Source organism: Anas acuta, chromosome 2 (genome assembly GCF_963932015.1).
Source record: "Anas acuta chromosome 2, bAnaAcu1.1, whole genome shotgun sequence".
In the NCBI taxonomy this organism is placed as follows: Eukaryota; Metazoa; Chordata; class Aves; order Anseriformes; family Anatidae; genus Anas; species Anas acuta.
The window spans coordinates 93971629-93989216 of record NC_088980.1 but is presented as its reverse complement, the minus strand read 5'-3'; the positions used below and the strand labels follow the sequence as shown (position 1 = coordinate 93989216).

The 17588-nt window shown below is 41.7% G+C and overlaps 1 protein-coding gene across 3 annotated transcripts in view; it reads left to right on the top strand.

Moving 5' to 3' along the window:
- Positions 1-907: 907 nt before the first annotated feature.
- ANKS6 (ankyrin repeat and sterile alpha motif domain containing 6) overlaps positions 908-17588 on the top strand; it is a 44085-nt gene continuing 27404 nt past the window's right edge. Inside the window, exons 1-6 of one of the 3 annotated variants that reach the window (XM_068671234.1) lie at positions 908-1527; positions 4108-4607; positions 8733-8777; positions 12469-12673; positions 14511-14617; positions 16035-16183. In XM_068671234.1, coding sequence (XP_068527335.1) covers positions 1127-1527; positions 4108-4607; positions 8733-8777; positions 12469-12673; positions 14511-14617; positions 16035-16183 — 1407 coding nt within the window. In that variant the 5' untranslated portion in view covers positions 908-1126. The remainder of the gene's footprint in view (positions 1528-4107; positions 4608-8732; positions 8778-12468; positions 12674-14510; positions 14618-16034; positions 16184-17588) is intronic. The other 2 variants (XM_068671232.1, XM_068671233.1) reach the window with 2 other exon arrangements.

Sequence of the window (17588 nt, the reverse complement as noted above, 5' to 3'; positions counted from 1 at the left end):
TGAAATTAATTATACCATCCAGTTTTATTTGCCACGGTGAGTTCCTCACACTTCTGTAGTGTTGAGAGTGGTTTTATTGGCTAGACCAGCAGTTTGCCTAGCCACGTATCTTGCTTCTGCTGATGGGCAGCATAAACATCTTTGTGTTTATGGGTTTGTTTTTAACAAAAATACCCATGTTAAATGTTTACATGCTTTACAGTATTTAACGTGTGATTTCTATAATGGAGAAAGCATCACTATTTACCCTGTCCAGGAATTTGTCCTATTGTTTTTGTGAGGATAAATTTGCAAAGGTGTAAGTCATTTTTTCCCTGCTGTGAGCAGTACTCTCTCAATGGATGGATATAAGTGGCCTTACACAGTCAGTACTTTTTTGCTGGAGTCTTTCTTGAAGTGCAGCTTGTTAGGCCCTTTGCTGTGATGGTCCTGTGATCTGGATTTACCAGTGGATCAGAGGACGAAAGCCATGTGACATGGAAAGTATGGGTGCCCCTGACTAAAACCAGTGGATGGCTTCATTTTAGTGACACCTGGCCCCGTCGCATCTCCTAATTCTCTCTTCCCCAAACCTCCACCATTATAACAAGTGCTGTGTTCTGCCCTTGGAGTGATGAGCTTTAATAGAGACCAACCTGGTGGAAGAGCTTTGTTTTTTTTCTCAGTTTAGCTGTTGTAAATCAATGTAAGCTGGAAAGGGTGGCAGGCCACCTAGGAGGCTGAAGGTAGTGAGACTTAGAAACAAAAATCGTAGTTTTATGCTCAGAGACCAGCTGCTGGGCGCTACTGGGGTGCAAGGAGAGATTTGTCGGGCAACGACTGGGCTCTGTATCGCCCAACTGTATCGAAGGAGCCTGTGAGGGAGGGCAGGAGGAGGCAGGAAAGCGCCGCTGCCATCCCCAGCGCCCTGCGGGCAGCCGCGATGGCCGGGGCCGCCTCTTTGTGTGGCAGCAGCGCGAAGATGGCGCGGGGGCCGGCGGCAGCGCCGCCGCCGTGAGGGGCCGGCGCAGGCCCTCCTCCCGCCGGCCTCCTCCCCTCCTCCCCGCCGCCTTCACAACGGCCGCCGAGGGCCGGGGGCGGCCGGGCCGGCCGGGGCTCGGTGCCGTCGCCTCCGCTGCCACCGCCGATGGGGGAGTGCGGGGTCCCCCCCCAGGTGCAGCTCTTCCTCCGTGCCTGCGAGCAGGGCGACTGCGAGACCGCCCGGCGCCTGCTGGGGCTGCCCGGCGGCAGCGCCGAGCCGGCGGCCGCCTCCGCCTGCGGCAGCGAGGAGCCGGCGGAGCCCCGCGGGGAGGCGGCGGCGGCTGCAGGGGTCGTCGCCACCCCGGTGCCGGTCGCGGTCCCGGTCCCGGTCTCGGCAGCCGCCGCCGCCGCCGTCCCCGTGGATTGCACCGACGAGGCCGGCAACACCGGGCTGCAGTTCGCCGCGGCGGGCGGCCACGAGCAGCTGGTGCGGTTCCTGCTGCGGAAGGGGGCCTCGGTGCAGAGCAGGAACCACTACGGCTGGAGCCCGCTGATGCAGGCGGCCAGGTAGGGGCGCACGCTTCACCCCCACCCGAGGGGCCGGGCACCCACCTGCTGCCCTCCCCGGGGGGCAGGAGGGGCTGTCGGGGGCTGGTGTGTACAGGCATCCACCCCAGGCATCCAGGTATTGGAGCTGGGCACCCCTTGGTACTGCCAGGGGTGCCCCAAAGCGCCGAGGGCTCACCCGAACCCCAAAACGCTGCATGCTCATCCTCCCTTCTGTATAGGAAGATCCGTGCAAAACCCCTGCCCGGTCTCTGCCCTTCTTCTCTTAGCCCGACCTATTGGAAAATCACCTCCGGTTTAAAACGGATTGAACGAAGTATCAACAATTCGTTTTGCTCGCCTCTTCCTTGCTTTCCCAAAGGGCTCGCTGGAGGATGTGCAGAGTCATTATTTTGTGTATTAGTGGCAGAGCTGGGTTGTTTTCAGTATCGTGCCACTCTCGTGTCACTCACCGCAGAGCTGCGGATGGTTCCAGTATTGCTAACGCTGGGGTTTGTGCTTATCTCGATGTATACAAATACCCGCTGGGTTTACACGCTTTGCAAGGTTGGGGGGCAGTGCTCTACTTTGATTAAATCAGTGCTTAATTGAGAGGAGATTTTTTCTTTTTCTTTCATAACACATTAAAATACTTGGAAGAAAAAAAAGTCTGTTTGAAAGTCAACATTCTCTTTTCAATTAAAGCCCACAGTAAGTTCCCAAAGAATGAGTCACACAGCTGGTTTTCCAGTAAGAACAAGGAAGACAAGGTTCAGCAGTTCTGTTATTTTACAAAGGTTAAAAAAAAAAAAAAAGCCCTAAAAACATTCTTAGATTTGTTTTCCTTAATGAAAACCTTACTCTCGTTCTCTAAAAGCAATAAACTAAATCACCATGGTCTTCTAATTGTTTTAAAGAAATGACTTGCTACTATTTGCAAGGTATGATAAATATTGAAGCCTGGAGAGAAAGCTTAAAGTGGGAGAACTTTTTTTTATTTTTTTAATGGATAACTGAAAAGAAAGTATGACTGTGCAAGCATAGGTTTCAAACTACGTACGTGTTGAATTTTCTGGCTGTGTTTAGTCCTGTTGAAATTGGTGAGATAGCGTATATGTATAAGAGTAATCACATCTGCAGAGATTGCAGGATCTACTGAAGTGGCACAGTGAAGGCTACGAGGGCAGACTCCTCACAACTTGACAGTCCCTGGAAACTTTCTTCTGTAACTTCATGTTTGCTGGAAAGAAGCTAGGGAGTTTGTGTCTCGTGTCTCTGTTAGTGGTTAGTAGTGTTCTTGGGGATTTCCTCAAGTACCGTTTGTTCTGTTTCAGAGTGCAAAAGCAGCTTTCAGGAGCAAAGCTTGGTTGTGTTAAATACTGCACAAGCATATAGTAACTTATGACAGCTACAACAAGCGGTGCAAAAGTACGCATCTTGTAAATGTAGTGTTTATTGAAGTGTGGGATTGCTCCTCAACTGAGGAGGGGTAAAGGGTTTCTGTTTTCTCACTGTGAACAAGCTGGTTGGAGGTATGGTGTAGGTATGAGGTATGGTAGTGGGGGGCTGCAATGGTGGCCTCTGTGAGCAGAGCCCAGCAGCTGCCCCATGTCAGATCAGAGCCAGCTCCAAAAGGGACCTGTTGCTGACCAGAGCCAAGACAGTGAGAAACACTGGTTGGGCCTCTGGGAAGGCAGATTTAAGAAAGGGGGAAAAACTGCCACACCACAGCAGCAGGGAGAGAGGAGTGAGAAGCAGCCCTGCAGCCCCCCAGGTGAGTGCAGCAGGAGGCAGCAGCAGTTCCCCTGCGGGCTGTGCAGGGAGAGGCCCCCGGTGGAGCAGGCTGTCCCCCTGCAGCCCATGGGTCCCCCATGGAGCAGATCTCCACGCTGCAGCCCCCCCGTGGGTGGAGGAGCCCCCGGTGGAGCAGGTGGATGTGGCCTGGAGGAGGCTGCGGCCCATGGAGAGCCCCCGCAGGAGGGGGAGTGAGAGAGCTGTTGTGGTGGTGCCCAGCCGAGTAAAACCACCACACGTGGCTTGCATGATTGTCTTTTGCTTACCGACAAATTACCAGAGCCTCTTAGTCAACTTGTGTCAGAGCAGTGCTGCTGGTGAAACCAGTGTCAGAGTTCAGGTTCCCTGAGGCATTCTGCATGTGGAGAGCTCATCTGGTCCCCCTGGTGCTGAGATAAGTTCAGCTTCCTTTTTGACAGCAGTGGCCAATCACTATATTTTTTTGAGCTTCATGAGCACATCACAGTTGCCTGTCTTCATTAAGCCAGCTTCTGTTTTGGAAGTTGATTTTTTTTTCCCAACTGCAAAGCAAGAGGTGGTGCAAATGCCTTTTATATGGATATGGTCACTGGTGCATGTGAAACAATTTAGGAAGGTACAGTCCTCTAGTAAGGTGACCGTGGTCATGTTCAGTGACGTGGGCATCATCTCATATAGTAAGTATCTCAGTCTTTTCTATTAGTCAATAACGCTGAACTGGTAACAATTTTTCTGTGTTTGGAGTATGACTGTTTTCAGAGTGTCAGAAGCCTCTGCCATCCAAGGTGTTAATTCTCTTTTTTCCCTTTCTTCTTTCTTCCTGTCAAGGTTTGGGCATCTAAGCGTGGCTCACATCTTGCTGGAAAATGGTGCCGATCTCAACGCACAGAATAAGTTGGGAGCCAACGTCCTCACGATGGCCTCAAGAGGCGGCCACGTCAGCATGGTGAAATTGTTGCTGGAATCTGGAGCTTTTGTAGACAATTACGACCATTTTAGCACAAATGTGCTTAACAACAGCAGAGACGACCTCCCTGATATCACTCCACTAATGGCAGCTGCTCAACATGGACATGAGGCAGTGGTACATCTGTTACTAGACTGGGGAGCTGATTGCAATTACACTGTGAAGACTATGGGCTGGAGTCCTTTAATGCTGGCAGCTGTTAGTGGAAAGGTGAGCTTGGCACAGCAGCTCATGGAGAAGGGTGCCAATCCCGATCACCTGAATGTACTACATAAAACACCTTTTGAAATCTCTGTTGGCTGCAAACATAAAGACATGAAGGACTACCTGGAATCTCTCACAACGATTAGACCCCAGGCAGGTATGGAGCATTAGTTTTTTGTATTGACTTCTTGGAGTTTTGATTGTGTATTTGGAAGCGGAAGGTGTTACGTTGTATATACACCACATTCTTTAAGATTTGTAACTAGGCTGAAAATGTTGGAGCAGGTATACCTATCTTGGTTATAAGGCAGGAATGCTCAGCTTCAGCAGATGTCCTCTAAGTTAACACATCAGAATTCCTGTTCTGCAGTAAAAAATGTTTAAAATGTTTAAAAATGTTTTAATGTTTTCAATGTGTTGGGTTTTTTAACCTTTAAAACACATGATATAGGCACTCATTTAGGAAGAAAATTAAAAAAGGCCTACTTGGTAGGGGCCTGAAGAAGAGACACTAGTGAAGAGAATAGGATATTAAAGAAAGGATATCACAGACTTGGAGAAAACTTTTGAAAGAGACAATCTTGAAAACCTACCTTGTAGTGAGAGACTAAAAATGTTCCATCTGCCTAGTTTCATGAGGTGGTTAAGAGAAGTGATTAATAAAGCTTCCACATTAAGGACAGGACATCCAGTACTTGAGGGTCTTTTTGTACAGCAGCCAAAGGAAAAAACTGCAAGTTCAAAGTCAGAAGAATTTGAATGGGAAATAAGACAGCATGCGTTGCAGTGAAGTTTAGACCTGGAATGACTTAGAAGAGGTGTAGAAACCCTGACAGTTGCAATCAAGGTTGAATGATTTTCTAAAACTTATCATCAGATTGTCTTTGCTATGTGCCATGTACAACGTCTGTGATATGCAGAAAACCAGATTAGGTTAATCTGATGGTTTCTTCTGGCCTTAAGCTCTCAGAGGGTGTGAAACCTTCTCAGAGCCCTTTGATAGTAGACTGTGTAGTATAAGAAAATGAAGTATTAATGTGGATGAATAATAAGTTATCATGTGCTCTACTTTTCTGATCCTTGAAGGAGAGGGGAATACTTAATTTCAGAACTTCATAAAATTTATAAGCAGCCTTTTCCACTCAAGCATCGATGTGCATGTTCACATATGCACAAGCGTGCACACTCACTATGCTAATTTACGTACAAAATTAGATCAGAAGTACACCATTTTGATGCAAATCTCAAGTAAAATGAATTTCAGAAATGCTGCTTATATGGTGGTTTTAATTCTGCACTGTCATGCATGCATTATGTGCATTGAATGAGATAAGGGAAGAGATAAACAGTCTATGACTGTGCAGTTAATAAATGTGTGGTTGTGTAGCTTTAGCCAGGAGAGTTTTAAGGATGTAAGAAATCCAGATTTTTGTAGAGATATAGTACCTTGTGCTGATGATCCAAAGGTTTCGGAAGATGGGAGTGAACTTTGACTACAATTTTATCAAGCCTCAAATGATATGTCCAGTGCCACATAATCAACCAGAAGGACAGAGTAGTATGTTGTGTGTTGTTACTAGTTATTTTATTTTTGAATTACGAAGAAAATTTGTATTCCATTGACAGCTTTCTGTATGCACGCTTGTAGGATTTTCATTTTTATTGAAGATAAAGGTTAAAGCCTATCTGTCGTCACCTGTTCATTTCAAATACTAATGATTTTTTTGGTAATTGTACTTATTGTTATATCTCTCTAATTTCCTTCCAAATTAACTTAGCTTTTCTTGCTGTCAGGTTCTATAGAATAATGTTATGATTGGCTTATGCTAGTTTTGTTGTGGTTTTGTTTCCTTTTTCTTCTCCAGAAATTTGTTTCTTTACTACAGAAATGTATTAAATCTGTTCATGAACTCAGGCAGTTTGGTCTGGACATTGTGTTGGACATCTGAACATCAGGAAGTCATTTCAGAGACAGAGGCCTTATTCTGTATGTGGCTGAGTGGGGACTCTTCGAGGTTTTTGTGCTTCATGATGCAGACTGATGCTGGGTGAGATTTAACTAGAGGCTTTGGAAAAGCAGTGAGGCAGGCATCTGGTTTTCCAGCTCAAGAGTTTTCACTATGAACTGTAAGGGTAGGACTGGCCCTAAAACGAAGCTTTCCCAGGTGCTACCACCCATTCAGCCATGGTGGCAAAAAGCCTGCAGGGTATGTTAGTCCGCTCTAAGCTCTCTGCCGCGTGTGATACCCAAAGAGGCTTATGCAAATCATAGCTAATTACTTTTCTGTTACACTGTAGCGTAGCCATACCCACAATCCCAGTCTCCTATTTAAAGCTTGTTAATTTTTATTTAAATTGGGTGTTATTCCTGCAGGTCAAGCTTCCCTTGTACTCTAAGACTCAGAACAGAAATCTGACATTTCCTTCTGCCCTAGAGAAAGTTTGAACTCACCCAAATATTGACTCATAGGTTAAGTTGGAGCAAAGGCTTTCATGCAGCCAAGCTACCAGGCAGAACTGTCTGACTGAAGACATTCGCTCATGATCAGCCTCTAACAGAAACCTCAGTTGCTTACAGTAGGCAGAATCAGACATTAGGGGGATTTGCTAGTGCAGTGCTTTATATCTTGCCTGTGCATTTGCATGTAAGTTCTGTGCATGCAGAGTTGGCCTGATGCTGCTGGAAAGTCTTCTATAATCGTCCAACGTAAAGTACTGAAGAAGTCTGTTTAAACTAGAGGAGCAGACCTGCATTAAAGCAGGTGAGTGTTCCTGCCACCTCTGCTGAGGGCGAGTTTCCATCAGCAGTAAGGTAGTAACTAACTGGGATGGAGAGGAGGTTAAAAATGTTGAGATTCCGCATAAATTTCTGCATCACTATTTGGCCATGGCTTTAGCCTCCTCTAGCACTGGAATTAGTATATCCTGGGGAAAACAAACAAACAAAATCAGATCCTTTCTCTCCTGTGGAAGGTGGCAGAAGAGGAAATTGTCTTCTGACCATTAACCGTGACCCTATATAGATAAGGTGAGTCGCATCCTAAATGAAAGCATCTCTGTACTATGGGCTGTTTTCAGGAACAAAATCAGAACTGCCCCTGACAGCCTGGGTGTTGCCTGTGTCTTCTGGCACGTCCTCGTGGTCTCCTGCTCCCTGAGGCAGTGTCTCCTCCAGGCTTTGCACATGCCAAGTGCAGAGTCCCGTCCTTTCCTCAATTAGTCTTTTGAGATCTGTTTTCCAACAGTGAGTTCATACGTAGTTCCTTATATAAGAGCAGTATCTTAATTAGGAGAAAACATAGGACCCACAGCTCTAGTTCCTAGTCTTAAAATAGGAGTTTTTCATGTTTTGGGGGGCTTTTCAGCAACTGTTTTTTGTTCAGCATTTCTAAATGACTTCCTTTGAAGTCAAGCCATGAACATGAACCTTTTCTGTTTTACCAAAAAATGACAGAATCAGACCCATGAGACCTCTCAATGTCACTTGTTTTCCTACAAATCTGCTCACCCCATTGGCTCTGTAGTGGCAGTAATGCTTTGGAAGACAGAGGAGGGTATATTTTTCTGGCTTGAGTGGAAGGTGCAAAATATGTCACTATTTTTTCCTCATTGTACATAGTGCCAACCGTTTCAAAGCACTGGGAAGGCACGTAGAATGAAAAATCCTTCACTCAAAGTCTTACAGTTGTAATAATTACAGTTCTATTTAAGATGATGACCATCTGGGAGATGAAGGATCTCTATTAATGCACAAAAAAAAATGTGTCTTTGAATCATCACTATTATTTTTGTGACCTTTAAAAATTAGCTTGTCAGTATTCAAGAGGAAGTAAAAAGGGAGCATCTTACAAAACTCCTTTTGAATCCCTTTCCCAAATAGTCCTGTGTTATTTGAGTGTTTGCTGTTGTACGGAGAATTACACCAGACCACAGAACTGTGTGTGGTTCTTTCATTGATATTTAAGTCTTCCAGGCAGGACGCAGATGTTTCCAAATAAAATTTCCTGATACAGAATGGAAGTTGAAAGGCAGAGGCAGTACTGGTATGTTACAGTGTGTAGCCTTATCTCTGCACAGAGAGCCATACAGGTGAGTCGTTGTTCCCAAAGGGAATAAACTTCTGTGCTGTCTTCATTCTTAATAAATGCCTGTGCAAACATCTTTTATAGTATATTTATGTATATATTTTTCTATATATTGTATATTTTTCTATAAAATTTTACTAGACTTTTTTTTTTTTGCCTTTTAAATAACTCTTAACAGAAATATTTATGTTTTTCAGATACAGAAAAGAGTCAACCTGACATCTTCCATGCTTTGAAACTGGGTAAGTACTGACAGGATTTTTCCATCATGTCTGGTTCTTGCAACTACAGAGTACGCTTGTTTGCTAACATGGGAAACTGAGTTGTGTTCTGTTTTAACATGCAACTACTTTTTTCTTTCTTTTTCATTTTAAAGATACATTTATTTCTGTATTTATTTTTTTTTACATTCCGATATGGAAAAGTCTTTATGAGCTCCTTGTCGTGCCCTCCATGCCACAATGGTGTGGTTTAGTAGTTTCCAAGACCATGCTACCTTTAACGTGATTTTTTTTTCCTTCCTGGTAATCTTGAAGTATGAAAATAAAACTGGCAAAAATACACTGGTCTCTACTCCGTATGAACATTTTCATTGCTGTTTAAAGTTGCTTCAGGAAAAGGACAATTGTCTCAAATCCTGCACGTTCTTTCATGAGTAGGAGCGACTTTTCAAGAGCACACAATTGATAAATCTGTTTTGTGGCCAGTGCCATCCTGTTGATGTAAATTTGATCCAAGCAGTGACGGGTTGCACTCCTGCTGAATGGCTAACTGCTTTCTGGTTACCTATTTTCCTGGATCTTCTAGCATAGGAAAAGGTGCTGAAATTATGGGTTTGGCCTGAGTATTGCCATCTGATGGCACTGGCTTGGGAAACAAGACTATTCGCTTTCTGCTGAGGTTGCTGATAATGTCAGAGATCAGAAACTCTACCCCGTTGGCGATCTCTTTGACAGCTTAGAGAGGTTCAGTCTTTGAACTTTATCTGATTCCTGCTTTCATAGTTGGTGTTTTGCCATGTAAGTATGTTCTGAACTGTACGATAGCACCTATAGCCCACCATCAGCGGTCCTAGCTACATGGACAGAAAAAAAAAAAAAAGAAAACAGTCAAAGCAAAGGACTTGATGGATCTATTTAATATCATTTCAAATAAGGAAAGAAGTCATTCTCATGTGAGGTTAAATCTTACATCCTATGAACTCATGAGAGGTGTCCCATGAGACCTATGAGAGTCTCATGAGGGTCTTTCCCCAGTCAGCCTTCCCTTACTTGGGGCCAAGACATCCCAGGCAGCGAGGAGCTGCTGGTAATACAGCCTTGTGGCTGTAGTAATACTGTGCTGTGTAACAAAGCTGTGCTTTCAGTGTCTCTGGCAAAGAAAATTTGATCCATGGAAAGGTGGCTGTACCCCTCTGGACTGTGATGTGTGTATGTAGAATAAGCGAACACCAGGGTTCAGCACGACTACCTCTCATTCTAGCTTTTTTGTCCATGTACCTGCTCCTACCTGTAACATAATCATGAATGCTCTGATGAGATTTATCTTCTTGCTTTCAGTGGGGAGCTGCAACCTGAAGGAGAACTCTGAGTTAGTACCCTTTTGATGGATTTTTGTGTCTTTTTTTTTTGTACGTGGATGATTTTGTGAAGGAAAATGCCACTGTTTCTCAACATCTGTCCAAATGGATTTCAGCAACACACCTTTAAATCAACAGTTATCTTCTAAGTTTTATTCTTACTGCATTCGTTCCTATTGAAAATTCAGAGTTGTATTTTCATATGGTCAAGTCTGGCCCTAGCATCGAGATCTAATCCAGGGTTTGGTACTGCAGTTAAACAGTTGCTTTTTAACTAAGCATTGTAAGTCACCATCTCAGAAACTTTATGGCTTTTGGGGCTAACAGAACTGGAAATAGGCAGACATAATTGTGAGGAAGAAAGAGATGATAGGTAGCAGTAGTGGGAGTTCAGCCATACATGTCAATTCTTCACACATAAGCTGACAAAACTTATTCTGGAAAGCCTCATGTCAGCTACGTTTTAGGAAGTTCAGCCATCCTTCTCATACCTGTGTGACTTTTAGTTTGAGATTTAAAAACATGAAAGCTGGATAGGAAGGAGTTTTGGGGAGTCAGATGAATATTGGTCAGTGTGCTGCTTTTTTTTTTTCCCTCTAGAATACACAACTGTGGATGGCAGCATTGTTTAAGAAGACTTTGCTAGGTTAAGAAGTATCCAGGGCAGAGTTCAAAGTCAATTCTGGAGTCTCTGTATGTTCCAGGGTTTCTGTTTAACACAGTTTGTGATGCAGTTCTGTGTTTAAAAAGCCACTTGGTGTCTTTTACTAAATTGGGACATGGAAAATGAGGTCTGTGCTTTTCTTTCCCCTTCCAAGAAATTAGATGATGAGTGGGGGTGGATGCTAGTTTCAGTGCATTTATTCAAGTGCCTGCAGTGTTTATCTGGAATTCTGTCTTTCCAAGGAAAACGCTGACACCAGTGAGTGGGTTGAAGGTAGTCCATGCCATAAAGCAGTTTACAATTTGAAGTTTTTTTATTATTATTATTTATTTTTCTTTTTAAGCATGAGAATTTTTGCATTTGCACGGCAGTTGACAGTCTGCTTCTTTTTGCCGCTGTTCCTGCAGTGGTACATACTCATCGTTTTTCCTTCTTCCGTGCTTTTGTCTGCCATGTGACATCAAAAAAGTAAGGGAGCTGGGCAAATTTAAGCCCTCTGCTTAGGATTACCCTGATGGACCTTGACTACCTCAAGACTTTTTTAAAAAGTGCTTGTTCCTACCTTTAGTAAGATTTAGGAAAAGAAAAAAGAAACGCAACCTAGCTAAAATGTGTTTGGTGGCATATTTTGCACTGCTTTTTTGTAGTCTAGACAAGAACTCGGTGACTGCCAGCCTCTTTCATCTGGAAACTTGAATGTTAGGTTTACTTTTTAAAAAAGATGACAGGAATGATGCCTTACTCTTGAGGAAGGAGTAGGGAGGTTTTGCATTGGAAATTAAATATCAGAAGTAGAATTTAAAAAACAAAACAACAACAACAATGAAAAACATTCTGAATATAAGAAGTTTGAACACCGGTATAGACTAATTCCCTGGGAGGCTGTGGATTGTATCAGTCGTGGTTTTCAGTAACAGTGAACAACCTTTGTAGGAGGAGTTATGGGTCGATATAACCTAGGGCGTTTTTCTACCTTCTTGGGGCAAGAATGACCTCTGTCACCTTCAGAGTGCCTTTGTGCCCACCTTCCTTGGTTCTAGAATTGTGACTTTTCTGTGATTTCTGTCCAAGAAAATGCAATAGGGATCTTTAGTCCTGATGAATGACAAAGCAGTCATCTCAGCGGTGTCCCAGCATTGTTGCTTTTCCTTGTACCTCATTTTCAGACAATTTTATGGAAAAGTTCCCTGCCCATGTCTTCACATGAGATACACTGCAGTTTATACAGCCTTTATGGCTTAGTCGTTATTTGAGAGAAGTATTCTCGTAATAGAATTGTGCTATAAGTGTGCAGGTATGTAAAACTATGAGGGAAAACAGTGCCTCCAGCTTATATCACAGCTTCCTGTAGCCAGTGAAAATGTGTTGATGAAATGAAGAAACAGAGATCAGTACAAATGCTTATCTTTAATGTTTGAAGCTGTAGAATTGCAGTTCTGTAGTACTGACAGACCTATAAGTCTGTTGTTATTGACACTGCTTTATTGTCTAATATGCAAAATGTTTTAAGGAACTATAAAACATACATTATACATTTCAACTATACATTGAAATGGTACATAGCTTATTTCTTCTGTTTTAATTCCACTTAACATAGACCACTGTCAGCAAATCAAAGTACATATTAATTCAGTGGCTAAGCAGTTCTGTGTTCCTGATGTAGATTTTTTTTTATATCCCTGTTTTGCAGGCAACTTTCAGCTGGTTAAAGAAATAGTTGATGAAGACCTAAGCCAGGTCAATATTACCACTGTTGATGGTGCATCTCCGTTAATGATTGCGTCTGTAACTGGGCAGCTGCCCCTTGTCCAGCTCCTTGTTGAGAAAAATGCTGAGATTGACAAACAGGATAATGTTCATGGCTGGACAGCACTAATGCAGGCCACATACCATGGGTAAGTTGTATGCTCATTGAGTCTAACAGAAAAGAGGTTTCATTCTTCTTACATCCAGATAGAAAAGATCTTTCTGATATTGACTCTGGAAACAGCTCTTACAAGAATTGTAGAGGCTTTTGGCCTTAATCTTCTAAAACACATAGTATGCCCTCAGCTTTTCAGAACAGACCCAAACAAGTTTGGATTTTAAAAATGAGTGGCATATATGGAAACACGAGTCTTGTTCTGTAAGCGCTGGAATCTTCATGCGCCAGGCAGGCACTAGGAGCTTTGGTGCAGATTTTGACTTCCAGTCTTTGATGTCTTTTAGTCCTTTTGTAAGACAGCATCACCCCAGATCAGGGCTGTAAGCCTATGCAGAGTTATGAAATTCAGTGTAATCACCTTTCTGTGTGCCATGTTTGCCAGTCTTAAAACCATTCTTAGAATTCCCCTCTTCAGAAGTTTTCATTTAACTTTTACGGAGTGTGTCCACTGGAGAAATGACTTTTTTTTTTGTAGTCAAAAGCTATTTTATAAATTGAATTTCACATGTAATCTCTGTCATAAAGTTGGCAATATCAAAATACATGACACTCCTGTCTGTATTCAGACGCTGCTCTTGTCTGTGATAACAAGGACTGGAAATCCTTATACTCAAAAGAATCTCAGCTTACCCCTTCTTAGGAGCAGCAGTAGTGGGGGCAGCCTCTGGTTAGAAGGGAGGAGCAAGCGAGGTCTTTGTGAGCCAGGGGCAATAGAGGATTGAGTCACTCTGTGTGCCCTGAAGGTACAGGACTGGAAAGAAGGTTGGGACACATTTTTAAGGATAAGAGGAAGTAATGGGACTTGTTCAGAGGAAATACAGTGGGGATAAAGCTGAGTTTTTGTTAGAAGAGAGAGAACATTCATTCTTCATTTTAGGTTGACTTTATCTGGAGTATATTCAGATTGAAGATTGCTTCAGAGCATTACTTCTGAGATCTGTTTGAGATCTTTTTGTCAGCTTCAGAGTTAGAGCTGGCAGTCAACTATTGCTACTTAAGCACATTGTTCTTCAGTATGGCTTACATGTGTCAGAGTTTGTTTTTGTACAGGGTTAGTCTCAGTGTAAGAGGAATTTTATATTAAAAATATTTTCCACAGCTTTGTTGTCATTGCTTATTTTGTATTGTTTTTAATTTGCAAGGCTAGTCCTGCTGATTTATTCAGGTAAATGAGAAAGGAGTGGGGTTAATGGGAATGGGATGATGAGTTCCTTTTATGCAATTTGCTTTTATGAGCTTTTATTAGGAGGTGTTTGTATTATCGTTTACTGCTGATTTGCTTTTGCATTTTAGATACCTCAAGGAAATTTGTGTCTCTAATTAAGTGATTTACTGTTTGGAGTTCATAAATTATCTTCAGTCAGTTGGGGTTTTATTAAAAGGATTTTTTTTATCTCTTCTGAATATGAAGCTATGTTTAAGTATTAGCGATGTTGTATGATGACTTCTGGAGTGACCTTTGAATTCCCACTTGCTTTTTGCCCTAGGCAGTAATGGCCTTTCAAAGGGAAACTGGCAACAGATACTGTGATCATTTCCAAAGGGTCAGATGAAGAATCTGACTATTCAAATTATGTTCTTTTTAGGCTATTTGCATGCCAATTATTGTGATTTATAGTGAGTAAACAGTGACTGACAAAGGAATCATGGGAGCTCTTGAATAAATTGTGGACACATTTTAGATTTAGTTAACTATTGCAGAGGTAAAACTATGATTGTTAATTAAGGAGCAATGATACAAAAGGATGGAAATGGAGTACTGAGGTACTCTCTCTCTTTAACATAAGCATTTTTTGTCTCCCTTAAAGAAACAAAGAAGTTGTAAAGTATTTGTTAAATCAAGGAGCTGACGTCAATCTTCGTGCGAAAAATGGATACACAGCTTTTGACCTGATAATGCTCCTGAATGATCCAGGTATGTTATTTCAGAGAGCACTGAGGAAATGTTTGTAATTGCAACATAACCAGATACACATCTCTTTTGACGTAGAAATTGCATTAAATTTGCTTCAAGGTATTGACTGCAGTCTATGCTAGACTAGACCAAGAATGGATACTGCCTGAAAATGTTTTTTTTTTTTTTTTAATCAGTTGTTTAGATGTATATATACATCTATGGGTTAATTTAATGGATTTTCTGCGGTCCTCTTTGTTTTTGAAGGTGTTCTAAAATATTGTTTGTGTCATCAGAGCCAGTTCAATAGCACTTACTTATGGTGGCTTAGATACTGTCATTAGTGCTGAGCTAGGAACTGGAACTTGAAGTTTCCACTTGGCAGCAGTTAAGGGACAGGACGAAGAAAGTGCAATCAGCACAAGGCTAGTGAACTGGCTGGAGCTCCCACTAGGTCTGTAAAGGCTGAGATTAAATCACACTTCGGCATTCATGTTAGTAGTCATGGGAGTGCTTTAGAAAAAGCCAGTGTGCTTTGAGGAGACTTTGATGAAACACATTTAGATTTTGTTGTAGTTTGTTTAGCCTACCTAATTTGGGACGTTATTATTAAACTTGCCTGGTAGCTAGATTGCTTTCTCTGAAGCTGAAAAACAGTAGTGCTAATGGAAAGAATGTTCATGTTCATTTACTCAGTGTTGTTTTTGATCTCTAGCACGTAGCTTTGCTTTGTCAAAAGTCGGTAACTAATAGTATAAAATTTTAGAAAATAAATAATGGTGAATGTGTTTTTCTTGTAACTAGCTGCTTGTAGGACAGAATAGTTCATCTTGTTCAGCAAGGGGAATATAGGTTGGTTCTGTCTGCCCTTCTTTTCCTGTATAAAAATCCTGTATATAATACAGTTTCACAGAATATTTCTTGCTTTCCTGTCCTCATCTTATTCTTTTTTTCTTCCTCTTCCTTTTTTTTTTTTTTCTTCCTTATTTTTTTTTACTCTATATTTTTTCTTACCCTGTCTTTTCAGTCCCTTCATTGTCCAGGCTGAACATCTCCTTTCTCTTTTGGGATTTAATTTCAAGCTTCTTTTCTGCAACCTACACTTGAAGAACGAATATTCCTTTTTCTCTGCTATCTTCCGTGTCAGGTGAGAAAAGGGAGCATCCCAGTACTGTTCTTAACTTCTACAAACTGTGTGAGCAGGCAGTTTGTTTGGTCAAACATGATTGAATGGCACGATTATTTATACTGATACATGTGTTTAGAGAGTCATTGGTAAGACTGCAGCCCACTGTGTGGGGAGAAGGGATGGGAAACAAAGGCCAAGCAACAAAGTTTTGTGTATTCACCTGCTTTGTTTGAGAGGTGTTTCAGCATATCAGTCATGATTTGGCAAAACAAAACAGACTAAAAAGTATCTTAATTTGTTTTCTTTTAGACACAGAACTTGTACGGTTACTCGCATCAGCATGCATGCAAGTAGACAAAGACAAGAATAAACTCAACAACAGATCATCTTTGCCTTGTTCCAGAAGTAGGCAATCCTTAAATGTCCCAATACTGCCAGATGACAAAGGAGGTTTAAAGGTAAACGTATTCAGTCGCTCTTACTGAATGAAGCAGAGAAGGTCATTGCTAAGAAGTACTTTGGATCTAATATGTAACTAGTTGTGGGGATTTTTCCCCTTCTGAATTCCTGGTTGTTTCCTGGTGTTATGATATTCAGCTTTCTTTCTCTTCAAGTAACAAGGCAAAGGGAAGACTTCTAAAGAAGAGTCAGCATCAAAGCACATTTCAGTGCCTAGAAATAGAGGCCATAATTAAATAGTAGAATGTATTATATTCATGAGTTTGGAAATGAATTTCCATTATGATCTTAATTTTAAATCATCCAAATGTACTCCACTTTTAGTAGACTTTTCCTTTACTCATAGCAGATCTTTTTACTTTGAAATTGGAGTGGATGTGTTTGGGATCTCCTAACAAAGTAAGAAGTTGCCTGTTTATATATTTGCTCTATGTAGAATTTCCAGTTGTAGTTCTTTATATTTTTCTTCTGTGGTATTTAGTGAACACTAGAAGAAGAAAAGCATGATGTAGGTAGTAAACTGAAGTCCAGGTAGTGTACTTGAAAATACTGTGACTATGTGCGGGACAGCCCAGACTTGAAAGGCTTCATCATAATACTGTAAGAAGAATAAAAGGGGAGGGTTTAGATTCATCATGAGGTGGTAGACTTCTACGAGAGAGGGTGGACTTCATTTCAACCATGAATGGAGGTTGGCACTGAAAATTAAGAAGGTTTTAATATGAAAAATTAGCAGGGGTTTTAATATGAAAAATGGAAGAGGGTGCAATTCAGACTTACGTGTCCTCTGGAGAGTCACTGGAACACTGTATGCTTGTCTAGAAATTGGCAGTAATCCAGTAGGAGACAGTAGGAGTGTGTGCCATTTGAACAAGGACATTGTGACTTACATTGTCTGTGTTCAAAAAAAGAAGGAAAAAGGTATTAGCTTATTTTGTTGTTGTTGCTGATTTTATTTGTTTAGGTGAAAATTCAGTGATGATCTTATACCTCAGAATTTCCTTGATTCTGTAATCTCACATTGTTAGCATAAATGTTATGCTAAAATCGGAATCTTGGAAACACACATGCTAATTTCCAGGCTATTTCTGACACAAATTTTAAAGACCACTTATAATTCTACTTTAGCTCAAATTGATTTTGCAATTTTAACAATGATAAATTGTTAAAAAATAAAATAAAATAAAAATTCATATTATTATTCAATATGATACAACTTCAGTATCGGTTTAGGTGGGCCTATTTAGGAATGCACTTACCTAGTTTGGGGGTTTCAGAACAGTCTTTGGCATTATAGAAAGCAGATCAACTGCAAGTCAGATTGCAACTCTTGCACTGATAGGGGTCCAAGGCTGGGGTCATATATGACCTGGGGTCATATAAGATTTTGAGGTAAAATTAGAA